The sequence below is a fragment of the Podarcis liolepis genome (genome assembly GCF_965112155.1).
Source record: "Podarcis liolepis genome assembly, chromosome: 15".
Lineage (NCBI taxonomy): Eukaryota > Metazoa > Chordata > Lepidosauria > Squamata > Lacertidae > Podarcis > Podarcis liolepis.
The window spans coordinates 4,895,066-4,919,727 of record NC_139566.1 but is presented as its reverse complement, the minus strand read 5'-3'; the positions used below and the strand labels follow the sequence as shown (position 1 = coordinate 4,919,727).

Here is a 24,662-nt window from a genome sequence, read left to right as displayed (position 1 = left end):
TTCTACAAGTGCACCCAGTTTGATTTTCCTGAAATGTTTATAAGTGGAAGGAAGCCTAGCTGCTGCTGCTACTGCACTATTACATTTTATCCTCTTACAGCTAGAGTTCTAGGCCTCCTACAAAGCAAGTACAGTAGTTAATCTCGTGGCCTTTCTTCGTGGTCTTACACGTGGCATTTTATAAGCCCAAAGGGCCTTTTATACATAGGACAGCCCATTGTTAATTCATATCACTCATGAAGAGTTCAGCATTCCAAGAGCTTTGTTTGCTTAGCATTGCATTTGCAGTGACTTACCATTTTATAATATATATGAAGCATCTGAACCCAAACACACAAACATTTAAAAAAACAAGATAATCTTTACTTCCTGTTGGCTTGCATTCTAATATACACAGCACCAAAGGAAAATGAATGGGGAGGGGAGAGGAAGCTGAGCAATTTCAGATGCTAATTTTTGATGAAACAAGAATTGACTCCTCCCTTGGGCTCACGGAGATGGAGTCGGCTTTTCAAATTGGATTACACTGCGGAATATTTCATTCTGAATTACGCACTCTCTTCTTATTTTGGGAGCAAAGGGATTTTTGTGTTTCATTTTTCAAAGTCACGTTCAGCGTATCCACAGCACTACCTCGGGCTGCACAAGGCTGGTGGTGGTGGAAGTCTTGCGGCAAGTGACCTGCCTGCTTTGAAGATACGGCCTGAATAAGGAAAACATTTGGAAGCACCATTGAATTGTTCGTCGCAGGCCTTCCGTATTCATATTTTGTTTCTCTTTGCTCAGATGAGCAATTAAAAGAGGAAATGCTGTTCTCTCTGCTGCCCTTCAATTATTACATATATTTTTAATTTGGCGCGCCTTGTGTTGAGTAGAAATTTTCATTTGCTTGTCTTCTTTCTTCCCTCATCTGTCTACAAATAATTTCTCCCCTCTTTTTGTTGAAATTTTTGCTTTTAGCAGTTATACCTGATTCTTCTTCTCCCCTAAGAATACCCGACCCTCTTCTTGATAATGGGTGGAATCAACGTATGAGCTCGTGATGAGAACATAGGCTTGGACTTTGGGGAAGATCCTTCAGTTCCTCCAATCGAAAACTCCTCCCTGTCTTTAAATCCATTCTGTCTTGTGTCAATCAACCCAGCCTTTCTCTTCTCTCAAATCCATCCCACCTCCCTCTTGCTTCAATACGGGACAAGGGGAGGGGAGGGGATATCAATTTTGGTTCATGTTTAATGCTTCCCAAAACCCAGTACACAGACACCCCACAGTTCTGGGTTTTGCAGTGCAATTCTCCAAAGTTGAATTTATTTATTTTTGTAAAATAAAATAAAAAGTAATGCATGTGCATATTAGGGGAAAGTGTTTACAAAAACAATTCATTTAGAAAACAAGCATGCAGGAAATGTGTATGTTTGGGGGGAGATCGCATCCGAAAATCAGTGTATTAGGAATTTGTGAGTGCTTTAAAACTATCATCATTCAAAGACTGGCGCGGAAATGTGGCAGGCAGAATTTCAGGTGGAAAAGAGGTTGAGAAATTGAAAGAAAGTGGAACGGAAAGATTTGCCTTGCTTCATTGGACACCATCTTGCTTGCTTGTCAATCTGTTTGGCCACTTCCAAATGTAAGCAGTGCCTTCCCCCCCCCCCTTCCTTGGTTGGCCCTCCCCAGCTCAGGAATAGCTGTAGGAATAGCTGTAAGGCTTTGCTATAATGTGGGTGTGAGGGTGAGGGACTCCGACTCCCATCAGCCCCTGCCAGCATGGCTAAGAGCCAGGGATGATGGGAGCTGAAGTCCAACGACTTCCAGAGGAGCTGTAGGTTCCTACAGTGTTGGTTTTTTTAGGGGTGGGGGAAGAAGAACGGATCTTCACCTGCTTCCTCTTTGGGTTGTGGCTTATGGTGCTATCTAAGCACTAGCACTTAACAACAGGCATAGGCAGACTCTGCCCTCCAGATGTTGTGGGACTACAACTCCCGTCATCCCTAGGTAACAGGTCAGGGATGATGGGAGTTGTAGTCCCAAAACATCTGGAGGGCCGAGTTTGCCTATGCCTCCTTAACAAAGTTAAGTGCCAGCCCCAAGGAGCCTACAGTCTGAATTTAGAAAGGAGACGAGAAGGGATGATTGTGAGCAAACCATAGCTATACATTTGGCCTGGCCTGCATGTAACACTAAACCGTGGTTTATTTCATGGAGGGCAGGAGCAGGAGCCTGACTGCAGAAGGCGGCTGAAGCCAGCCCACCCTGATCAGACACTTTCAGGCCTTAGTTTTTTTCCAGGATCTCAGGCGGTTGATCTTTTCCAGCTCCCACAAACCATACAGATCCTCTCTACGGGCTGGCCTACAACTCTGCTTCGGACCCTTGCCTTTTCCCCTCCCCTTTGCTGGAAAAACTCTGGAATCTGGAAACCCAGAGTTCTTTGTTCCAAAATCTTTTTACAGAAACATTAAGAGATTTCCTATGTTGTTCTTGGCTGCGGTCCTATAATTCCGATTAGGCCAGGGGCAAGTCTCAGCGGGGCCAGGGCTTCTTGGTAAACAGCGCTGCTGAGAACTGAATCCCAGCTACCCTAATTTGCTGCTTTGTGGGGCTCTGTAGCAACCCAAGGTGGGGTATTACCTGTTCTGGTGGGGAGACCCCAACAGGGAATCCTGGTGGCTCCTTAAGGCGTCTTAACGTGGCAAAAGTTCCAGTTGCATCAGGTGTGACCTGATTCCCCCAGTGTGGGAGAGATGGGAAACTTTGTGTTGGCAACACAGCAGCCCCAAAGTCCCCCCTTTTTTCCCACACACCCCAAAGCTGTCAGGGAATCCCTTCCTCCCTCCAACCAGGGCAGTCTCTCTCCTCTGTGCTCAGTGCCTTCATTCCCCCTCTTAACATTCTCTCTCCCCCCCAAAAAAAAACCCTTTCCCCCCTCTTTTTTGCGTGCTCTCTGCTTCATCACCAGCTTCATACAGTTAACACCCTTCTCTTGCTCCCCTCCCCTTTATTGCATGTCTCTTTGACCAGCGCTTGGTTTTGGTGGTGGCAGGAATGGCTTATTAATTTCAAATTATCCTTTTTTTAAAAAATAATAATAATCCTTCCCTGTGACGGGAGAGTAAACTGCTGAAGTGAAGCTGGTTATTTTTGAAGAAGGGAGGTGGGCAGGGAGCAGTTATTTAGGAAATGGATTTTTCTCCCCACTGCGGTGTTAATAATCACCATCATCAGTGGAAATAATTAGCTGCATATAGTTTCCAGTGCCTAAATCGGTCCAGCGTCTCAGCATCCCGATGGCCCTGAAAGATAGTCCAATGTGGCTTTATTGCGAGGGTGACGGGGTCCGAATGCCTTTCTGGAGTGCACCCAAGAGGTGGGCTGACTTCTGGTGCCCTTTGGGTTCAGCCTTCTGTGGTTTTAACCCCAAGGGTGATGGAGGCATCTGTGTCCGTCCAGGTGTTTCTTGGACCACGCAACACCCTTCCCTAACCATTGGCCATGCTGGCCGCTGGGACGGGTGGGAGTTGGAGGCACAGCTGTGGGACTCTGCAAGTGTTCCTCATCCTCTTTTCACAGGTGACGGTTCCTGTGGGTGTCTTCTTGACATTCCTAAGCATTTAATCTCTTAACAATTATAAATCATATAAATTCCTTGCTTAAAAAGCAAACAGGAAAACACAGTCTCTTCTCTTCCTTGCTAGGTCGGTTTCATATATAAATACTGTACAGTCGTACCTCGGAAGCCTTGCGAGTCAAACGTTTTGGCTCCCGAACGCCGCAAACCCGGAAGTGAGTGTTCTGGTTTGCGAACGTTCTTTGGAACCCGAACGCTGGGTCCGATTGGCTGCAGGAGCTTCCTGCAGCCAATCAGAAGCTGCGCCTTGGTTTCCGAACGTTTTGAAAGTCGAATGGACTCTCGGAACGGATTTCGTTCAAATTCCAAGGTACGACTGTATATATAAAGCTGGCGTTGCTCACAAACGCTTGTCAACAATTTGGACTTTTTAGCAGCGAGGGCAGCAGCTTCTGTGCAGCACTGCTTGGTGTTCTTTCAAAGGATTCCTAGCTTTTCGCACCCTCTGCTGGCTATTTGAGAAAGAGCAGCCTCTCTGTATTTTTTTTGGAGAGGGAAAGCTGGTGTCAATCAAGAGTAAAAGGTTAAATGTTTTGCTGGGGTTTGAGGTGGGTGGCTTCAGGTTTCAAGACATCTGCAAGAAAATGAGAATGCTGCAAGAGGTGGTGGTGGTTAAAGAAGACTTAAATGTGGATTTGTTGCCTTTTTGCAGTCTTAATCACATCCCCACCATCGTTTTAAAGCACATGGCTTGCCACCAAAGAACTCTTAAGTAGTATAGCGTGTTTAGGATGCTGGGAATTATAGTTCCATGGGGATAAACTACAGTTCCTGCTTCTCAAATGTTTAGTGTGGATGTGACCCAATAGTGGGCAGGGAGCCTATGTTGTTTAGGCAGCCCGTGTCACATTGAACCCTCATTGCCGTTACTAACCTGTGTAAAAAGGGGGGGAAAGATAATCTTTCAAAGTGAACTCAAAGAATTGTGGCTCTGTGCAGAGAAGGCAGTAGGGTGTCTTCTAACCACTCCCAGTGCCCTTACAGTTCCCAGAATTCTTTGGGGATTCCATGACTGTTTAAAGCGATAATCCTATTGCCCCACCTGCGCTTTCTATTTAAAGCAACTTCATGCTGCTTTAAAGTGTCATGGCTTCCCACCTACCAAAAAGAATCTTGGGAACTGTAGTTTGTTCAGGGTGTGGAGTGTTGTTGGGAGGCAGCATAGGAGGGGGAGAGAGCTACAGTCCCAGAGCTCCCTTTTAAACCACTTTGGGAACTATAGCTCTGTGCGTGGAATAGGGGATCTCCGAACAACCCCCCGTGCCCTTAAACTACAGTTCCCAGAATTCTTTGGAGGGGGAGCCATGATTGTTTAAGGCTGTATCATAGTGCTTTAAATGTATGGTGCGAATGTGGCCTGGGTTAGACGTGAGCTGGATCCCACCCCCAGAAGGCTGGACTAGGCATCCTCTCAGCCCGGCCTAATCCTGGTCATTCAGACGGCTTTAATCAGAATAGGAACCTTTCTCTCATTTGTCAGGCAAAAATTGGCAACCTCCTGTAACTCTTGAGGGTACTGAAGGCAGGCACCCTCTGTGCAAAAACCGCTTCCAACTTCTGTCTCCTTCTCTCCCTCCCTCTAAAATTGGGGGCGGGGGAGCCCCACAACCCTGCGCAGCCCGTCCGCCTGGCCCCGGAGCGAGAGTTCATCAAGTCTCTGATGGCCATCGGGAAGCGCCTGACGACGCTGCCGACCAAAGAGCAGAAGACGCAGCGCCTCATCTCCGAGCTCTCCCTGCTCAACCACAAGCTGCCGGCCCGTGTCTGGCTCCCCACCGCTGGGTTTGACCACCACGTGGTGCGGGTCCCACACACCCAGGCCGTCGTGCTGAACTCCAAGGACAAGGTAAGAGGGCTGAGGAAGGTACGGGGGCAAGAGCTCCAGTGGAATCGGGTTGCGCCCAACTAAATTATACTCAGAAGTAGATCCCAAGGCTGAAAACACATCAGCTGTGTGCGGGAGAAATTGTAAGGTCACCGGCTCATGGATCCGCCTGTGGTGGCAGTGTCCGAAGTCTTTTTGTTTTGGGCAGAAACGGGGAACGGCACTTCTGTCCTACTGCTGGAAAACTGCTTGACATCTTTCCCATAAGGATCTCATTTATCACCTGGTGACTGCAGCACACCTTGCTACTGCAGGGCATTAGAGGACTGAACACAGACCTGCTTGAAATCTGAAACTCAAAAATCTGGGACTTAGTATTAACGGACAAACCAACAACCCACACATGAGTCAAACAGACAAGAAAAGCACTGCATTTCTCAAATGCATGGCTGATCAGTTTTTAGTCGTTTCGCTCAGTAATGGTAGATATGTATACCATTGATGCGTAACTTTGAATGCATTTTTCTGGATCCATGCTGAAACAGTTTGAAGGGAGCTTTTCCCAGGGACATTTCCAGATTCCCCTCCGAAAGTTAATGATGATGGAGGCAGAGGCAAACTTTGCAATTAGCAGTAGGAGCCAAGTGTTAGGAAGACCAGTGCACTGAGCCTTCCTTCGCCCAGAGTAGAAATAAGCTGCCTGTCCCCAAAACATCACCACAAATCTCCCGTCCTGTTTTGTCAGACGTTGTAAACTTGTCCAGTCAGAGTCCTTCTTTCTCTTTCTCCCTCCCTCCTCCCCGTCTCCAGGCTCCTTACCTAATCTATGTGGAAGTACTTGAATGTGAAAACTTCGACACCACTAACGTCCCGGCCCGGATCCCAGAGAACCGTATCCGTAGCACGCGGTCCGTGGAAAACCTCCCAGAGTGCGGGATCACGCATGAGCAGCGGGCCAGCAGCTTCACCACTGTCCCCAACTACGACAATGATGACGAGGCTTGGTCTGTGGACGACATCGGGGAGCTGCAGGTGGAGGTATTTCGATGAAATTATTAACATTTAGCTTTGCTTTGCAAATATGAAAAGGTTGACTTTTTAACATTTTGGTGGAATATTTCCAGTCACTTTAAACTTGTCTTATTAAAACCTTCTGTGCGAAAAAAGGGGGGAAATGCATAAAAATCATTAAGAATTATCGGAGCACATCAGATTAGCTTGCCAAATCTCCTTTATGCATAACAGGCATGTAAAAAAGGAGGAGGAGCAAGAAGACAAGAGAAGAAGGGTTGATAAATATAAGCAGAGAAGTCAGCAAGGGGCTTCAGTGCCGTCCAGTGAAATAATTTTCTCTGCTGATGAAAACGAAGGACAAATAGCTGGTGCCTAAGATGAAAATGGGGACGCGGGTGGTGCTGTGGGTTAAAATGCAGAGGTTAGGACTTGCCGATCAGAAGGTCGGCGGTTTGAATCCCCGCAGCGGGGTGAGCTCCCGTTGCTCTGTCCCTGCTCCTGCCAACCTAGCAGTTCGAAAGCACCTCAAAGTGCAAGTAGATGAATAGGTACCGCTCTGGCGGGAAGGTAAACGGCGTTTCCGTGTGCTGCTTTGGTTCGCCAGAAGCGGCTTAGTCATGCTGGCCACATGACCCGGAAGCTGTACGCCAGCTCCCTCAGCCAGTAAAGCGAGATGAGCGCCGCAACCCCAGAGTCGGTCACAACTGGACCTAATGGTCAGGGGTCCCTTTACCTTTAAGATGAAAATGATGGAAGTTATGAATTGGCATTAATTACACCAAGTACGTACCGCTGCTGCTGTCACCACTTTTATGTGTGCTGACGTGATCACTGATGAAGATAAGAGGCTTATAGTTGGTCACAATAAAGCCAAAAAGGCCCAAGAAAAATCCCTGGATCAGGAATACGATTACTTTTGTCAAAAGGGTGAAATGGGCTGCATCTCTTTTTTTTATGGTCTTGAAGGTACAGCTAAAGCGATGCTGAAAGCAGGGCTTTTCCTTCAACGATGTGCCACAGAAACGGATGAAACCTCTCTGCTTCCACTGAGCTCTTCCTTCCTTCCTTCCTTCCTTCCTTCCTTTGTTCTCCAGCTTCCAGAGATTCACACCAATAGCTGTGACAACATCTCCCAGTTCTCTGTGGACAGCATCACCAGCCAGGAGAGCAAAGAGCCCGTCTTCATAGCTGCTGGAGATATCAGGTGAGTGGGAGTCTAGAAGAAATGTCCGCTGCTTGGCAATGAGGGGTTCAGGTCTAGGAATATCACATCCCTAATAAAAACCCCAAGAACCTGAAAATAGTATAATCCAGTTCCGCTTCCGTGTGTAGCAAAATCCCACCCCCACCCCCCAAAAATTAACATTTCTCTTCCCTCTTGCAGGAGGCGCCTCTCGGAACAGCTTGCCCACACTCCAACGTCCTTCAAGAGGGACCCCGAAGACCCTTCTGCCGTCGCCCTGAAGGAGCCGTGGCAGGAGAAAGTCAGGTGAGGGCACTGCGGGGTCAGAGCAGAGGGTGGCGGGGCCCCAGTTGTGTCTCCACGGCCTGACGTGCTAAGAAGCCAGGCATTGGCTGCAGATGGCGAGGCTCTCCCCATCTCTTGCGTGGGGCAACGGGGCTGTTTGGGTTCCTCAGGGCTCGGCAAGGGTGGCCTGAGTCTCCCGCGCCAGGCCAGGGCGGAACCAACTTCTTCTTGCTGCTTTTTTGCAGGCGGATCCGGGAGGGCTCTCCGTACGGCCACCTCCCAAACTGGCGCCTCCTCTCTGTGATCGTGAAATGTGGCGATGATCTCCGGCAAGAGCTGCTGGCCTTCCAGGTGCTCAAACAGCTTCAGGTAGGGAATACCACACAGCAGTGGCTCAAGGTGCTCTTTCTCTTTCTCTTTCTCCATTCTCTTTCCTCCCTCAAGGGCTTCTGAGTTTGCTCAAGTTGGATGCAGTGCTGGTGTAGTGTTTAGAGTGTCAGGCTAGCACCTGGGAGAGTTGTTGTTGTTTAGTCGTTTAGTTGTGTCCGCCTCTTTGTGACCCCCTGGACCAGAGCACGCCAGGCACTCCTGTCTTCCACTGCCTCACGCAGTTTGGTTAAACTCATGCTGGTAGCTTTGAGAACACTGTCCCACCATCTCGTCCTCTGTCGTCCCCTTCTCCTTGTGCCCTCCATCTTTCCCAACATCAGGGTCTTTTCCAGGGAGTCTTGTCTTCTCATGAGGAGGCCAAAGTCTTGGAGCCTCAGCTTCAGGATCTGTCCTTCCAGTGAGCACTCAGGGCTGATTTCCTTCAGAATGGAGAGGGTTGATCTTCTTGCAGTCCATGGGACTCTCCAGAGTCTCCTCCAACACCAGAATTCACAAGCATCCATTCTTCGGCGATCAGCCTTCTTTACGGTCCAGCTCTCACTTCCATACATCACGACTGGGAAAACCATAGCTTTAACTATGTGGGCCTTTGCTGGCAAGGTGATGTCTCTGCTTGGGTTCAAATTCCTGCTCAGCTCTTGGGGGCCTAACCTCCCTTGCAGGGTTGTTGTGAGGATAAAATGGGGTGGACGAGAATTAGGTGCGCCACGTTGAACTCCCTGGAGGAAAAAGGTGGGATATAAAGTTGAATAAAAATCATAATACAGTGGAACCCCGGTTTTCAAGCGTCTCCTCCTGTTTGGGACATCCCTGTAGTCTGTAGATGCCCGTTAAAATTCTGCAAGGGACATTTTGCGTGCTGGACTTCTCCCCCACCCCACCTCCGAAAAACACAAGGGTTTCCTGTTGCAAAATGCCTTTATTTTGTTTTCTTTCCTCCTCCAGTCCATCTGGGAGCAGGAGCGCGTCCCCCTGTGGATCAAGCCATACAAAATCCTCGTCATCTCTGCCGACAGTGGCATGATCGAGCCGGTGGTCAACGCCGTCTCCATCCACCAGGTCAAGAAGCAGTCGCAGCTCTCCCTGCTGGACTACTTCCTGCAGGAACATGGGAACTACACCACCGAGGCCTTCCTGACCGCCCAGCGCAACTTCGTGCAGAGCTGTGCCGGCTACTGCCTGGTCTGCTACCTGCTGCAAGTCAAAGACAGGTGAGGGGGCGCTGGGGGAAGCTGGGGGGACACAGTGGGCAGAGAAGGAGTGCTCAGCACATTGCAGAGAGAAGCCTCGCTGCTGCCAGTTTCAGAGCAAGAGGGAGCAGCCCCATAGTGCATCAGTGACAGGGGATGGAGGTGGAAAGAAAGGGGAAAGCCACTTTCTGACAATTAAGCCTAGAGCCTAATTAGTCTCCACAATCCCTCAAGTTAAACGCCAATGGTTCCCAAACTTTTTCAGGCAGCGCCAACCTTTCAGTTCCAGAAATTCACCCCCAGTGCACCCTAGGTAAAGGTACCCCTGCCCGTACGGGCCAGTCGTGTCCGACTCAGGGGTTGCGTGCCCATCTCAGGCAGTGCTGTCCGAAGACACTTCCGGGTCACGTGGCCAGCGTGACAAGCTGCATCTGGCGAGCCAGCGCAACACATGGAAACGCCGTTTACCTTCCCGCTAGTAAGCGGTCCCTATTTATCTACTTGCACCCGAGGGTGCTTTCGAACTGCTAGGTTGGCAGGCGCTGGGACCGAGCAACGGGAGCTCACCCCGCCGCAGGGATTCAAACCGCCGACCTGACGATCGGCAAGTCTTAGGCTCTATGGTTTAACCCACAGCGCCACCCGCATCCCCCAGTGCAGCCTACCCTGCCCTATAAGAAACATGGTTTGGAATAGCGGTTTGCACAACCCACTAAGGAAGGTAACAGCACAATAAAAGTCAAAATGGCAATGATTACAGTGGTACCTCGCAAGACGAACGCCTCGCAAGACGGAAAACCCACTAGACGAAAGGGTTTTCCGTTTTGGAGGCGCTTTGCAAGACGAATTTCCCTATGGGCTTGCTTCGCAAGACGACAGCGCATAGGGAAATATCCGGGACAGCGGGGAAGCGCAGCTCCGAAGCCGGGCGGCGGGGCGGGAACACCTTCTGAAGGCGGGCGGGGGCGAAAGTCTTTGTCCCCCCTGCCTGCCTTCCCAGGGGCTTTTAAATCGCCCCGGACAGCGGAGAAGTCCTCCGCTGTCCCGGGGCGATTTTAAAATGCCGCCCGCCAGCATTTTAAGATCGCCCGGACAGCGGAGAAGCCCTCCGCTGTCCCGGGGTTTTTTAAAATGCTGGGGGTGGGAAGAAAAGCCCTTGTCCCCCCCCCCCCCAGCCTTCAGAAGAGGTCCGGGGACAGACTGTCCCCGGACCTGGTCTGAAGGCGGTTTCCCTAGGAACGCATTAATTGATTTTCAATGCATTCCTATGGGAAACCGTGCATCGCAAGACAAAAAACTCGCAAGAAGAAAAAACTTGCGGAACGAATTAATTTCGTCTTGCGAGGCACCACTGTAATTGCACATTCATTCAAAGCCCAGTTGAAATTATTTAGCTTAGTGAATTCAGCATAGTGGATGAACTCCATCCAGCGATCTCGGCTTTTCGAAGTCTGAGGATCATTGACAGCTCCAGTGCCAGCCCCTTGCCTCTTAGTGACCCCCCAGGGAATCCCATCAGGCCCCAGTGGGTGGCACCACTGGGGTAAGTTAAATATCCCCCTGTACCCTGGACCTCCACTAGGGTGGGCCAACTCACAACAGACGTAAAAGCCCACGAACCCGCTCAGTAAAGCTGCCTTCTACCTGGGTGCCAGAAGTGGGTTCAGGCATAATAATAATAATAATAATAATAATAATAATAATAATAATAATAATTTTTTATTTATACCCCGCCCTCCCCAGCCAGAGCCAGGCTCAGGGTGGCTAACACCAATAAAATTACAATAAAACATAATGGGGGGGGGGGGACAAACAAACAAACAAACAAAAAACCAGTTTGTTAAAATACAATTTAAATTGCAGCCTCATTTTAATAGTAGCCCATAAATCGGAAACATAAGGGTCAGACTGAGTCCAAACCAAAGGACAGGCAGAACACCTCTGTCTTGCAGGCCCTGCGGAAAGATGTCAAGTTCCGCAGGGCCCTAGTCTCTTGTGACAGAGCGTTCCACCAAGTCGGGGCCAGTACTGAAAAGGCCCTGGCCCTAGTTGAGACCAATCTAACCACCTTGCGACTTGGGACCTCCAAAGTGTTGTTATTTGTGGACCTTAAGGTCCTCCGCGGGGCAGACCAGGAGAGGCGGTCCTGTAGAACAACGTGGGTGTCCCTACCTTCATGGTCTCCCTCCTCCCAGGAAAGGATGGTCACAATAAATCTGGTGCTCCCTGAATCACGTCCGCTCCGGGCAGTTGCCTGGGTCCTGCTTTGCTGCCACGTAATCTGTGAGAAGGGGAAAGTGTTTGGAAAATTTACAAAAAGCCATGCGGTAGATAGTTGACCTTTTCCAAACAAGGAGGAGGAAAACCACGTACTCCTCCTTGAGCTGCTTGTAGAAAATGGCAAGATATGAATGCAATAAATAATGTTTTTTTCTGTCCCTTCTCCTCCCACCCTGCAACACCCCCCCAAAAGGCACAATGGCAATATCTTGCTGGATGCAGACGGACACATAATCCACATAGATTTCGGGTTCATCCTCTCCAGCTCACCCCGGAATCTTGGCTTTGAGACATCAGCCTTCAAACTCACCTCTGAGTTTGTCGATGTAAGTTGGCGGTGGGTGGAAGGGAGAGAGAACTCCTGCCTTGTTTTTTGTCTGCAGTTCTTTGCGAGAAGTTTCTTGGATCAAGCAGTTTTTGAATATTCTAAAGAAGGGGCAGGGAGGACAGGAAGAAGCAGCCTGTGGCCAAGAGGTCTAGTTAAGGTGTATTTCTTATTTATGCTTCTTTGAAGCCGAGGAGGCTGGTCAACCCACACGCTGTCTCAGGCGCAGGCAGCCTTTTGCTGAAGCAATCCCATTGAAAGAAATGAATCTCCTCAAGGAGGAGAGGGCTATCGATGGCTGCTAGCCATGATGTCTGATGCTTCAGAACCCCATTTGCTAGAAACGGCAGGAAGGGAGAGTCGCCCTTGTGCTCATTTCCTGCTTGCAGGATTCGCACGGGTATCTGGTCGGCCACTGTGAGGATAGGCTGCTGGACTAGTGGGCCATTGGCCTGATCCAGCAGACTCTTCTGGTGCTATTTGTGGGGTCCTATTGCGGTTGCTCGAGAGCAAGCAGGCAGGACTCTGACCTGTCTTTTACAGGCTTTATTTTGATGCAAACTATTTACAGTGAAGGGACGCGGGTGGCGCTGTGGGTTAAACCACAGAGCCTAGGACTTGCCGATCCCCGTGACGGGGTGAGCTCCCGTTGCTCGGTCCCTGCTCCTGCCAACCTAGCAGTTCGAAAGCACATCAAAGTGCAAGTAGATAAATAGGTACCGCTCCGGCGGGAAGGTAAACGGCATTTCCGTGCACTGCTCTGGTTCACCAGAAGCGGCTTAGTCCTGCTGGCCACATGACCCGGAAGCTGTACGCCGGCTCCCTCGGCCAATAAAGCGAGATGAGTGCCGCAACCCCAGAGTCGGCCACGACTGGACCTAATGGTCAGGCGTCCCTTTACCTTTACCTATTTACAGTGAAGAGCGTCATAAGTTCATGTCTGGCTCAATCGCTAGCAGAATCCAGGAGTGGTCGGATTTTGTACCTCCCCCAGCATAAAAGTCATGTCACCCCCCAGCCTTTTCCACCCCTCCCTGCGCCAAAGACTACTGCGCAGAATGGGCGACGGCAAGGGCGTGCCTCCCCCCTCTCCGGCTTGCTCAGGTGCGATGTTAAGGCTCTCCCTAGCATCCTCTGGTCCTTGCACCTCTTCTCCACTGGAGGTGGGGCTTTCCTCCTCCCCGGAAGAGGAACTGCTTCGCAAGATTTTTGGAGGCTTCCTGTAACACAACTGCCCCTCCATCTCTTGTCTCTGAGCCGATGGCAGTTCCCTGACAGCTATTATTATTATTAATAATAATAATTTATTATTTATACCCCACCCATCTGGCTGGGTTTCCCCAGCCACTCTGGGCGGCTCCCAACAGAATATTTCTAGGCTTTGCCAGAGTTTTTTGCATGCATGAAAGCTTTGAGCCTCCCAGTCCTTAGGGAGGTCTCTGCAATCTCCTCCCTGTTCCTCCAGCCCTTCTTTGGACGCCCATCTTGAACTTTCCTCCTTCCCCCTCGCCCCCTTTCAGGTCATGGGAGGCTTGGATGGCGACATGTTCAACTATTACAAGATGCTGATGCTGCAAGGCCTCATCGCCGCTCGGAAGCACATGGATAAAGTCGTCCAGATTGTGGAGATAATGCAACAAGGTAAGCTTTTGTGGGTTTGGGGGTACCTGGGCAGCTTTGGGGTTTCATTTTTTTTAATGATATTTATTGGAATTTTACAGACAATAAAAGGTTACAAGATTAAAAATTAAAAATAATAATAAAAGAAAATGAGATACAACAATACAAAAACAAAACACATAATAAGTAAGAAAAAATTAAAAAAGAAATCAATATTTTCATGTCTTATATTTCACTTACTTGTTTCCTGACCTCCTCACACCCCCCTTTTTTGTATTCCAGTTCACATAGTTAATTCAGCAAATCCTTACCCTCTATCATTTATCTTTACTCAATATCTTAACCTATTAAAACTATATATTTTAAACCATTGTCAATCCGTATTCACATATTCTTGTTAATCTTTTTACCAAAACCGCTTATTTTCAATCCAACATCCCTTTAACATTCATTAATTTTACAGTATTTCTGCAAGTAGTCTTTAAATTTCTTCCTGTCTTCTTCCACCACCTCTTCTCCCTGATCTCTGATTCTGCCAGTCATTTCTGCGGTTTCAGGCCAGGCCGCCAGGTCCCAAACAGTCCCACCCCAAGCCAGTAGAGTGTCTCTTCCACCACATATGAGAGGCTCCCGGTCCACCCATCCACAAAGGGGCACCTGCACTGCCAGGCCCAGGATTGCTGGGACGCTGCAAAGGGTTCTGGGAACACCGGTCTCCAAACCCACCTGGGTAGTTTTCTCCCAGCGCACACACACAAACTCAGGTTGTCGTCTGATTTCAAAGAACCGCCTTAGCTGCTGAGCCCGCCACCCGGTCACGTGGTCCTAAATAACCCCGTAACACAGGCGCCCTCTTGACAGAAGTGCAAGGAAACTTGCAAGCCGCTTTAATCAGCGGCCTAAAGGAGGCACAGGCCTTTTAGAAAGGACAGGGCTTTTTTTGTTTCTCTTAAAAAAAGTAACCAGAGCGCTTGTTATCAGTTTGTCCTGCAGGTTGCCAGTGTTGCTTGGGCGAAACGCAGGAGAGTCATGCCCCCGCAGTAGCTCAGGTCATCAGTGAGTGTCGAGAGCAGCGTATTCGGATAAGTTGCTAGTCCATAAGAAAGTAACACAACTGCCTTGCTTGATCAGGTCCGCCTGGTCTGGTGTTCTTTTTGCCGCAAGAGGCTGGCACCCCTCTCTGGAAGTAGTTCCCAGAGACAGTGGCGGCCAGCCCCTTTATTTATACCCGACCTCTGCAGCACCTGGCATTTGGAGGTAGACTGCTCCTGAGCTTTCAGGCTTCCCTTTAGCTACCTACTGCAAACAGCAGCTGTTGGTACTTTTATCCTCCATGAATTGCGTAATTCCCGCAGGGTGTTTCTCCCCCTTTTTTAAAAGCTTACCCCTTCCCCAGAAGATTTCAGTGGCCTGTTGGAGCAAGGCAGTACAAGGCTTCCAAAAAAGGGCACCGCCGGCACATCCTTCCCGCCCCCCTCTACGAAAAATGGGCTGCAATTGGGCAGAAGAGCAGGGTCGCGAGAGTGCCTGTTTGGCATAGTTCTGCGGGGTATCGTTTGGCATTTACCATGAATGAGCCAGTTTTAAAGCCCACGACACAGCCTTCGCTTTCCAGGCAGTAACCCACGCCATCGAGTCGAATGGTGGCTACAGAGGGGCCTTCACAGTGGTGGCGCCACCCTTTATGGGTGGACACAGTGGGAGGCAATCTGTTGCCCCTCCCTCCCCAATCATAACAATACTCAGATATAGAAACTCAGATATATATGCTAGGTCAGGCACCCCCAACCTACGGCCCTCCAGTTGTCCTACAACTCCCATGATCCCTAGCTAACAGGACCAGTGGTCAGGGATGATGGGAATTGTAGTCCAAAACTTCTGGAGGGCCCGAAGGTTGGGGTTGCCTGTGCTAGGTGCTAAACGACAGCTTACCGTATTTTTCGCTCTATAAGACACACTTTTTCTCTCCTAAAAAGTAAGGGGGAATGTGTGTGCGTCTTATGGCGCGAGTGCAGGCTGTGCGGCTAAGCCAGAAGCCAGAACAACAAGAGGGATCGCTGCGCAGCGACCCCTCTTGCTGTTCTGGCTTCTGGGATTCAGAATTTTTTTTTTCTTGTTTTCCTCCTCCAAAAACTAGGCACGTCTTATGGTCTGGTGCGTCTTATAGAGAGAAAAATATGGTGAACCGTGGTTGCCATCATGGAGTAATAATAATAATAATAATTTTATCATTATTTCTGTGCCATCCATCTGGCTGGGGTGCCTGAGCCACTCTGTCTATTCTCCCGGGGGTTGGACTGGATGCTCTCTGGGGTCCCTCCCAACTCGACCATTCATTGAGTCTTTGTTGAGATTCCTGTGCGTGAGGGGCTCGGAACGTATTCCCTGCGTAAGGGGGCGGGGACACCTGCAGTTTTATCATTTCGTTCTCTTTGTAAAGCGCTTGGAGGGTTCAGGCAGTGCGCAAACCTTGCGAGATTAAATAAGACAAACACTTCCCAGCCTTCCCGGCAGACAGAGGATAGCTGGATCGTGTCCTCTCCACAGTGGCGCTACGCTCCTTGGGCCAACTTGGGGCTCCAGAAGGCGCTGACTCTCCTCTCTCTCTCTCCGCAGGCTCCCAGCTGCCCTGTTTCCACGGCTCCAGCACCATCCGCAACCTGAAGGAGCGATTCCACATGAACATGACAGAGGAGCAACTCCAGCTCTTGATCGAGCAGATGGTGGACGGCAGCATGCGCTCCATCACCACCAAGCTCTACGACGGCTTCCAGTACCTCACCAACGGCATCATGTGACCGCCTGCCGCGCTCCCCAGACATGCCGGCGCAACCGCCCGGCCCCCCCATCCACCCCCACCACAGCCAGAGACCCTCACAAAGTCCTTGTCGGAGGGAGCTGGATGGCGGAAGTAGGGAAGGAACCGAGGAGTTGCCTTCCTCCCGAGGCGTCTCTCGAACGCAGCGCCCCTTTTTGCCGGATTCTTTTAGACACTGATGGGGGTCGGGGTGTAGGTTGGGGGCTTCGGAGTGGGGGAGAAGGACCTCTCGAACTAAGCCAGAGACGCTTTACTCTCTTCCCATGCGAAATTTTGAAGGATCATGTAGGAAAGAAAATCTTGAGATCTTTGCTTTTCTTCCCCCAAGAAAAGCAACGAGCAAAAGGACGGAGCCTTTGTTCTCTGGACGTCAGAAAGTCACACACGAAGAAGAACCATGTTTTGCCCTTGTCCTCATCATCGCCATCCTTCCTCTTCCCCGGCCCCCGAAACTCGAAAATCATTTATTTCAGTATTATACCTCGTCTTTGTCCTCTGAACTGTCACTCTCTCGCAACAATCCCGCAAATGTTTTATGGGCCCAGGGAAGAACAGGAGTGGGTTGGATGGGGTTTTTTGGGGGGTGAATGGGGAATGGAGAGAGAGAGAGAGAGATGGACCTTTGCAACAGCTCCGGGAAATCATGCATTTCTGAGCCTCCCGTTTCCAAGACCCCCTTTTCTTCCTCACTTCTCAAATGTCCCCCTCCCCTTCCACCCCACTTCCCAACCCATGCATGTTTCTTTCCGTTGGTGTGCGTGTGCGTTTCTGTCGAGACAATTAAACTCCCCGCCATCACCAAACCCCTGTATTATTTCCTGCACAAGTTTCATGCAAAGGCGCCACCGTTTGCGAGTTGCACAAAGGCCGGTGTTTTCATGATTCCACACCGCTTCTCGTCTAGAGCACAGTTTTGGGGGTGGGAATTGGCTGCCGGTGGGGCAGGAGAGCACTCAGCCTTTGCCACCACCCCCCCCCACCCTGTCCCCACAGTGGGAGTTCTGTCTTGCACCTCTTTCTACTTTCAATATATATATATATATATTTTCTTACACCATCCATGGCATGGGAAGCATCTGCTGAGCATTTGGCAATACTAGTTGCAGTTTTTTTAACTGTTCCCTTAGTTCGTGTTGCGTTGAAATCTCCTTAGCACTGCTGCAGAAAACCTCTTGCCGCTGTACGTCCTGCCACAACCTCCTTCGAGAACGAAAACATTTCTTTTCTTCCTGGGTGTATTTAGTTCACTTATTTCCCACTGGGCAGCCAATCTCTCTCTCTCTCTCTCTCTCTCTCTCTCTCTCTCTCTCTCTCTCTCTCTCTCATAGCCATTTAGAGTATTCCTCTCCCCCAAGTATCTTCTTCTCTCCTCCCTCTTTCCCCCCTCTTTAACAAGTTGCCCCAGTTTACAGCTCCCAGCATAGTGCAGCCGAGACGGGGCCTGCTCCCAGGGAGCCCCACGCCTCTAGGGTTCCCAAGGGTCAACGTTCCCTTCTTTGGCCGAGTTTTGCCCTCCTGCCCAGTCCTCTGGGTCTTAGTCAGTGCCTTCTCCTCCATCTCTCGCGATCGCAAACACGCTGGGATCTGGCACCTCTTCAAAGCGGCCATCATTGAGCCTGGGAGGTGTCGCAAATGATCGCTGGGACACAGCTCCCTGGAGACATGAATGTGTGTTTTGTTTTTTTTGCAATATTAATTTTAGAAACGTGTGTGTGTGTGTGTGTGTAGAGTGGAGCTGTCCTTTGCCCCCTTCCCCCTTTAAAAAAAGAAAAGTTACGTGGTTCTGTTGCGGGAGGAAAGGGAGCCCATTTCCATGTATTCAAATATGAAATTCTGGTTTTTTTTGGGGGGGGAGGCAATGCCATGTGAATGTGCATTTGTGTGTCCGATACCTCATTGCGTGAGGTTTTTGTGTTGTTGGGGTTTTTTTTTTGCTTTTCCTTCCCTGTCCAATCTTTTGGCTGGCCTCTTCCCCCAAATCTCCTTTCCCGCATATGATTTCCCCATGCTATAACCAAGTGTGTGTACATAGCACTTAAAATCATGCCGTACTTAAAAAAAAAAAAGCAAAGAAATATTTTTTATTTTTTACAAGAGACCCTATATTGAGTGGAAGGGAGCTTGGAAATTGCTGCATAAAATGCGAAGAGGTGGTAGCAGACATTCCTTTTCTCTGTATAAAAAATGTGTGCGCTGTTTTTAAATGTGCAGGTTCACCTGGCCCTTTTTTAATTTAAAAAAATAAAAAGGTTAAAAGGGGGTGGGCGGGGGGAGGTGTCAGTCTTGATGCAGCAAACTGCGTTATCGCAGGCATCTGTTCAGAAACATCTGGACAGGGGCGGGGGGAGATGGCAGCATCAGGTCTGCAAGGGGCGGGTGATTTAACAAGTCTCTTCCCCCACCCCAATAAGCCCATGCTCAGGTGTGTGTTTGCGTGTGAATTCCTCCCCCCCAGCGGCAAATTCTATTTACACCTTCTGTTTACAAAGTTTTTGGTGGTCTTCGCAGCAGAGCAGCTTGTCATTCTCTCGCCCCCCCCCCCCCATTTTAAAAATCTGAACTAAGGTAACGAGAAACACAATCTCAAAAAGATTCTTTCGCGGTGGGTGCTGTCAGCTTTCATCTGTCGCATCTGTCAGTTCCTTCTTGTTAGATAACCCCTTTTTTTAGGTAGGGGGCTTCACAGTCATCCTCAGCCACTGTCTGGAAGGGGGAGAACACCGGGGGGGGGAGAGAGAGGGCAAGGAACTGTGCACCTTTTTAAAAACCTGCATCCACACGCAAAAGCAGAAATGGGGAGGAATTATTATTTTTTGGTACCCTCCTAACCTTACAATTGTACAGGTTTTGGGCAGCGTTGACTGAATCTGGTAGAAAAGTGATGCGTTATGAATGCCTTTGTGAAAAGCACGGTTTTAAAGGAGGGAGAAATTTAGCAGTGTTTTGTCGTAACAACGGCTACATAAATCCCTCTTCCCCTTGCCAGTTCCCGCGAGGAACTTAGGCGCCGCCGCGCCTTTTCTGTGCCTGGAAGCCTCCGAGTGACTGTAGCAGCTTTGCTTCCTGCTCTCTTTCTGTGACGGTGCCTGCTGCGTGCAGCGCCTTTTTCGGAGCCTCGTGGATGACTTCCTGCAGCAACAGAGAAGGCGACGAGCATGCAGGGAAACGGATAGCAAGTGGGTCGGGAGCAGCTGTCAAAAGCAGCCACTACTACAGTCACCAGGAGACTTCCGGGCACCCAGTGGCTAACGGGTGCTTGCGCGAACCAGTTTATTGAGATCCCAAATAGGTGGCTGTTTCTCCCAGCACCCTCTTGATTTGAATTATCTGAACGAGGTCTTTTAGGGCAGGTAGCAGGAAGTCACAGGTCTGAATTATAGCTGAACTGGGCTGTCAGCAAATGAGACAGGCTTCTCTGCCAGCAAGGGTCGAGAGGCTTATCACTGTTCATAACACCAACCCTACAAAAGTGGGGGAGAGCTGTAGGAAGAGGGTAAGCCATTAACAAGCGAGGAAGCAAGCAGTCTCTCTTAAAATGCGTTACAGGTTTCATTTTACACATGCGCGCCCCGCCAGCCCCGTTAAAAGTCCTCCCCCATTTTCAGGAGAGTTGCTGATGGCTTCCAAAAAGTTTGTGCATGACCATTTCGTGTGTGTGTGCGTGCGTTTTTCTTTTTCTTTTCCTTCCTTCATTCTTTCTTTCCCTAGTTGGTAAGGATGGGCCAAAACTCCAAAATAAAAATCTATGAAATGAACTTACATTTCTAATAAAAATGTCCTTTTTTATAAATATATATATACATATGTAAAGAAGAAGAAGAAAAAAATGCAAGCCGAATATTTGCAGAGAAGTTGTTGACCTCTGTCTCATTTCTTTGGGGGATGAATACAATCTTTGTGAACAAAGGGTGTGTTTGCGGGGAGGTAATTCCGTGGCTGCGGTGCTAGTGATAGTGGCTCTGGTGGCGATTGGCTGAGCTGCCCTGATGTCACCAAAAGGAAGAAGCAGGTGCGGTCACTGGTTCTGAAGTGCCTGTGGTGGTTCTCCATCGCTCCACACTCTGGGAGATTTCCCATGGGTTTTAAGAGCAGAATCGACCCTCTTCTAAAAGGGGCGAGCGGCTGGCAGAGTCTTGCCATGGGCATCTAAAGGGGATTGCAGGAGGGCCCCAGAAAGCAGAGTCTGTAGCGGTCAAGTGGTCAAAGTCTCAGAGCATAGCCTTACGAAAATGTCGCAGGAATGAGCCAAGAAGGTCCTGGCCGGATTGGAGAGGGAAAGAAAGGCTTGGTGTTTTGTACTGCTTTTAAATGAATGGCTCAGCCATTTGCCTTCCATCTGCAGACTTTATTTTGTCATTTGGTAAAGCCATACTTTTTTAACTGGAGAGAGGGTAGTCATTAATTTTAAAAACATAAATAGATAGGTGGGGTTCTTGGGGAGGCCAAAAACACTTTGTGGGGCTGGATACAGTCTGTGCAGCACAGGTTAGCCATCCCAATCTAGGGGCCTATCCCTTCCAAACATCAAAGTTGTTCATCCAGCTGAAATCTTGCCGTCGCACTGTAACTTAAAACTGCAGCCCTTAAAACAAGGCTGCCGCAAAAATATTAGTCCTCCATTTAACTGCATTGAACTAAACCACAGCCTTTGGCATTTCAATCAAGAAATGCTGACCCCTTTGCAAAGACGTGCATCTATTTAAGCTGCTACTTATGAAGTAGGAACTCCATCAAAGAAAAGGAAAGATGTATCTAGCCTTTGCGTTTGGTTCGTTCCCCTCTTTGCCTGACTTCCTCTGAGCTAATCAGTACCAGACAAACTTGAAAGCCATGATATCACCTCATTCCCTTCCTAGAGCAAGTAGGGGGTCCATCCTTTGCCATGGGGCTCTGGGAAATGATGCCATTGCTCCTATGGGAAAAAAAAGTATTGGAGCTGTGCTGTGGTGTGTTTTCCCTCCAGCACACCACACAACATCTCCCACACACTGCCAGGGAAAAGATATTCTCCTGTGAGTCCATCAGTGCTTGGGACACAAAGTCAGCCATGCTGACGTAATTAACACTTATTCAAAAAGGTGAAATGTCTCATGCGATGAAGGAAGAGTTCCTCCTAAAAGCTGTTCTGACCTTGACTGGCAAAAGTGGGGGCTTAACGGGACCCCTTTTCAGGGTATCTGGAGCCTAGTGAGGTCTGTGGAAGGCAAACGCAATTTCCCAGCAATTCTTCCACATTCTCTCAAGATCCACACATGCAGCAATGTCATTGCCTTATTCCAGGAGTAGGCAAACTAAGGCCAGGGGGGCCGGATCCGGCCCAATCGCTTTCTAAATCTGGCCCACAGACAGTCTGGGAATCAGTGGTTTTTTACATGAGTAGAATGTGCCCTTTTATGTAAAATGCATTTCTGGGTTATTTGTGGGGCACAGGAATTCATTTTTACCCCCAAAATATAGTCTGGCCCCCTGCTGAAAAAGTTTGCTGACCCCTGCCTTATTCTGATGGGGAGTCTAGGGATATACTGAATATTTAAATAGGAACATAGAAAATTGCCGGCTGGGATTGTGGCGGAGCCAGTGACCTGGACTAACATTGATGCATCAAAATAATCCCATGGATGTCTTAAGAGAGAATTTTCTAAAAATGCAACATTGATGGTATCTAACACCTTGGAAACTGTCGTGAAGATGTACAAAAGTGTTCCAAGCAACTGCTGGATGTGTGGAGACAAATTGGGCACTTTCTATCACATGCGGTGGCTATGTAAGAAAATCCAGGCATTTTGGGCGAGTATCCACTTAGAATTACAAAAAAATGATAAAGATTTCCTTTAAGAGGAAACCAGAAGCTTATCTTCTGGGGACTACAGATTCGGATATCCCGCAAAAAATGAAAGGTATCTTTTATACACTACAGTGGCAGCAAGAGTTCTTATCGCTACAAAATGGAAGAGTGATGAAATTAATGAATGGATCCAAAAGCTAACAGATTATGCGGAGTTAAACAGTTTATCAGAAAGAATAAAGAACAAACCAAAACAGGAATTCGTCTCAAAATGGGAAGTTTTCAAAGTTTATTTGAAAAACAATTACAGCAGTTTAAACTCTGTCGCAGCATTTGAATAATTTCAGTAGTATCTTTAAGAAAGATATGAGACCTAAGATAAACCAGTAATTATTTAATTTAAGAAAAAAGTGTGTACTGGCAACAAATAATATATAATTGAAATAAGGAATAGGGACGCAGGTGGCGCTGTGGGTTAAACCACAGAGCCTAGGACTTGCTGATCAGAAGGTTGGTGGTTCGAATCCCCGCGACGGGGTGAGCTCCCGTTGCTCGGTCCCAGCTCCTGCCAACCTAGCAGTTTGAAAGCACATCAAAGTGCAAGTAGATAAATAGGTACCGCTCCGGCGGGAAGGTAAACGGCATTTCCATGCGCTGCTCTGGTTCGCCAGAAGCAGCTTAGCCATGCTGGCCACATGACCCGGAAGCTGTACACCGGCTCCCTTGGCCAATAAAGCGAGATGAGCGCCGCAACCCCAGAGTCGGTCACGACTGGACCTGATGGTCAGGGGTCCCTTTACCTTTACCTTTAAGGAATAGGTGGGAGGTCGGGTCTATAGTCCAAGGGCCATTTTTTGCTTTATTGATTTGTAATTAAATGATTATCACTGTTTTTTTGGTGTATCAGAAAACAAAACAAAAGCCCTATGCAGTTAAACGTTCACAGGACTGCGTGCCCTCCCCGCCTTCCATTATTTCACAGTTCACATAATTACCGTTTTTTGCCCCTCCGTGGTGAGTCTCCTAACCCGCCGCCGCGATTCCTCCTTCGCCCAGGAGAGGGCAGCCTTGCATAAGCGCCTCGCCCGCAGCTGCGCGCCTTCGCCTTTCTGCTCCACCAGGGGGCGCCTGCGAAACTCACCGCCACCACCTTTCCTTGCCATTTCAATGCAAAACCTCAACCACTCCACCCCTTAGCCAGCCTTGCAAAAAAAAAAAAAAGCAAACCTCAATTTCACAGCTTACCTGTCTCTGCCTGCCTGCCTTCCTCCTCCTCCTCCTTCTCCTGGCCCAACCCATCTTGCAGAGGAAGAGGGCGATCAGGTCAGGAATGTTTTGAAGGGAGCAGTTGATTTCGCTCGCTCGCTCGCTCTCTTCCCTCCCCTCCCCCTCCTCCAGCCCATCCACTTTGGGAGCACTTTCGCTTTGCTGGGGAGAAAGTGCCCCCAACTCCCGAGGAGAACTTTCCCTGCGCCTGGGAAAAGGAGTTTGCAACGCCGCCGCGGTGAGTTTCTGATGGGCGCCACCTGCAAGACGCAGTAAGAATCAGGAATTGCCTGCGCGGGTGAAGATCTTGCAGACAAGATTCCACCATGGTGAGTGTTTTCGCTTTTCCTTAGAAACAGATTCTGGATCTCTGCCTTTCCACCCCCCCCCTTCCTCGTTTTCCTCCCTCCTCCTTTCGTTGGGTCAAGTTGAGCGCCCAGCCAATTTCCCTCCAGCCCCCCCCCCCGAAAAAGTCGGATCAAGTTTCTTTTTCCTCTCTTTCCGCAGCAAATCCTGAACTTCTTTTAATTTTCTTTCCCGCCTCCCTATTTAAAAAAAATAGGCCCCGATTCTCATGTTCAACTTGTTTGCAGGACGTTCCGGTCCTAAAATGCGCGCCTGAATTAAATTAATGGGCATCTTGACAGTAGATCTTAGGGACACTTCTAGAAAGAATGTTGAAATGGGCCGATTTCGATTTAGCCTCCGATTTAGCAACAGGTGACCCTCAGAATTGGGGTTCTTTAAAAATCACAGCCAGCGTAGAACGAATGCAGTTATATTTTACAGCACAATCCTATGTACTGTCTACACAGAAGCAAGTCCCACTACATTCAATGGAGTTTACTCCTAAATAAGAATGTGTATTCTTATTCAAATCATTGACGGTAGATCTTAGCTGTTGGGGGGAAATGTTTCTATTGTTTCAAAAAGGTATTGTTTGGAAATGGAAATAATCTTTGCAATTTAAGAGAGGGGACAGTATGGAGGCAACTGCTTTCAAGTCCCCTGGATGCACTTTTGATATAATTTTAATTGATAGGTGCTTAAATTTCA

The 24,662-nt window shown here is 48.9% G+C and overlaps 2 protein-coding genes across 4 annotated transcripts in view; both read left to right on the top strand.

Annotated features, from left to right (window-relative positions):
- PI4KB (phosphatidylinositol 4-kinase beta) overlaps window positions 1-20,310 on the top strand; it is a 50,994-nt gene extending 30,684 nt beyond the window's left edge. For both annotated transcript variants that reach the window (XM_083477033.1, XM_083477032.1), the window contains 9 exons: window positions 5,244-5,471; window positions 6,261-6,488; window positions 7,559-7,668; window positions 7,849-7,953; window positions 8,178-8,301; window positions 9,268-9,533; window positions 11,986-12,118; window positions 13,638-13,758; window positions 16,354-20,310. In XM_083477033.1, the coding sequence (XP_083333159.1) occupies window positions 5,244-5,471; window positions 6,261-6,488; window positions 7,559-7,668; window positions 7,849-7,953; window positions 8,178-8,301; window positions 9,268-9,533; window positions 11,986-12,118; window positions 13,638-13,758; window positions 16,354-16,535 (1,497 nt within the window). In that variant the 3' untranslated portion in view covers window positions 16,536-20,310. The remainder of the gene's footprint in view (window positions 1-5,243; window positions 5,472-6,260; window positions 6,489-7,558; window positions 7,669-7,848; window positions 7,954-8,177; window positions 8,302-9,267; window positions 9,534-11,985; window positions 12,119-13,637; window positions 13,759-16,353) is intronic.
- A 3,180-nt stretch (window positions 20,311-23,490) lies between these two features.
- Window positions 23,491-24,662, top strand: part of LOC310694158 (unconventional myosin-Ie-like) — a 52,958-nt gene continuing 51,786 nt past the window's right edge. Inside the window, exon 1 of one of the 2 annotated variants that reach the window (XM_083477006.1) lies at window positions 23,491-23,935. In XM_083477006.1, the coding sequence (XP_083333132.1) occupies window positions 23,933-23,935 (3 nt within the window). In that variant the 5' untranslated portion in view covers window positions 23,491-23,932. The remainder of the gene's footprint in view (window positions 23,936-24,662) is intronic. The other variant, XM_083477008.1, reaches the window with a different exon arrangement.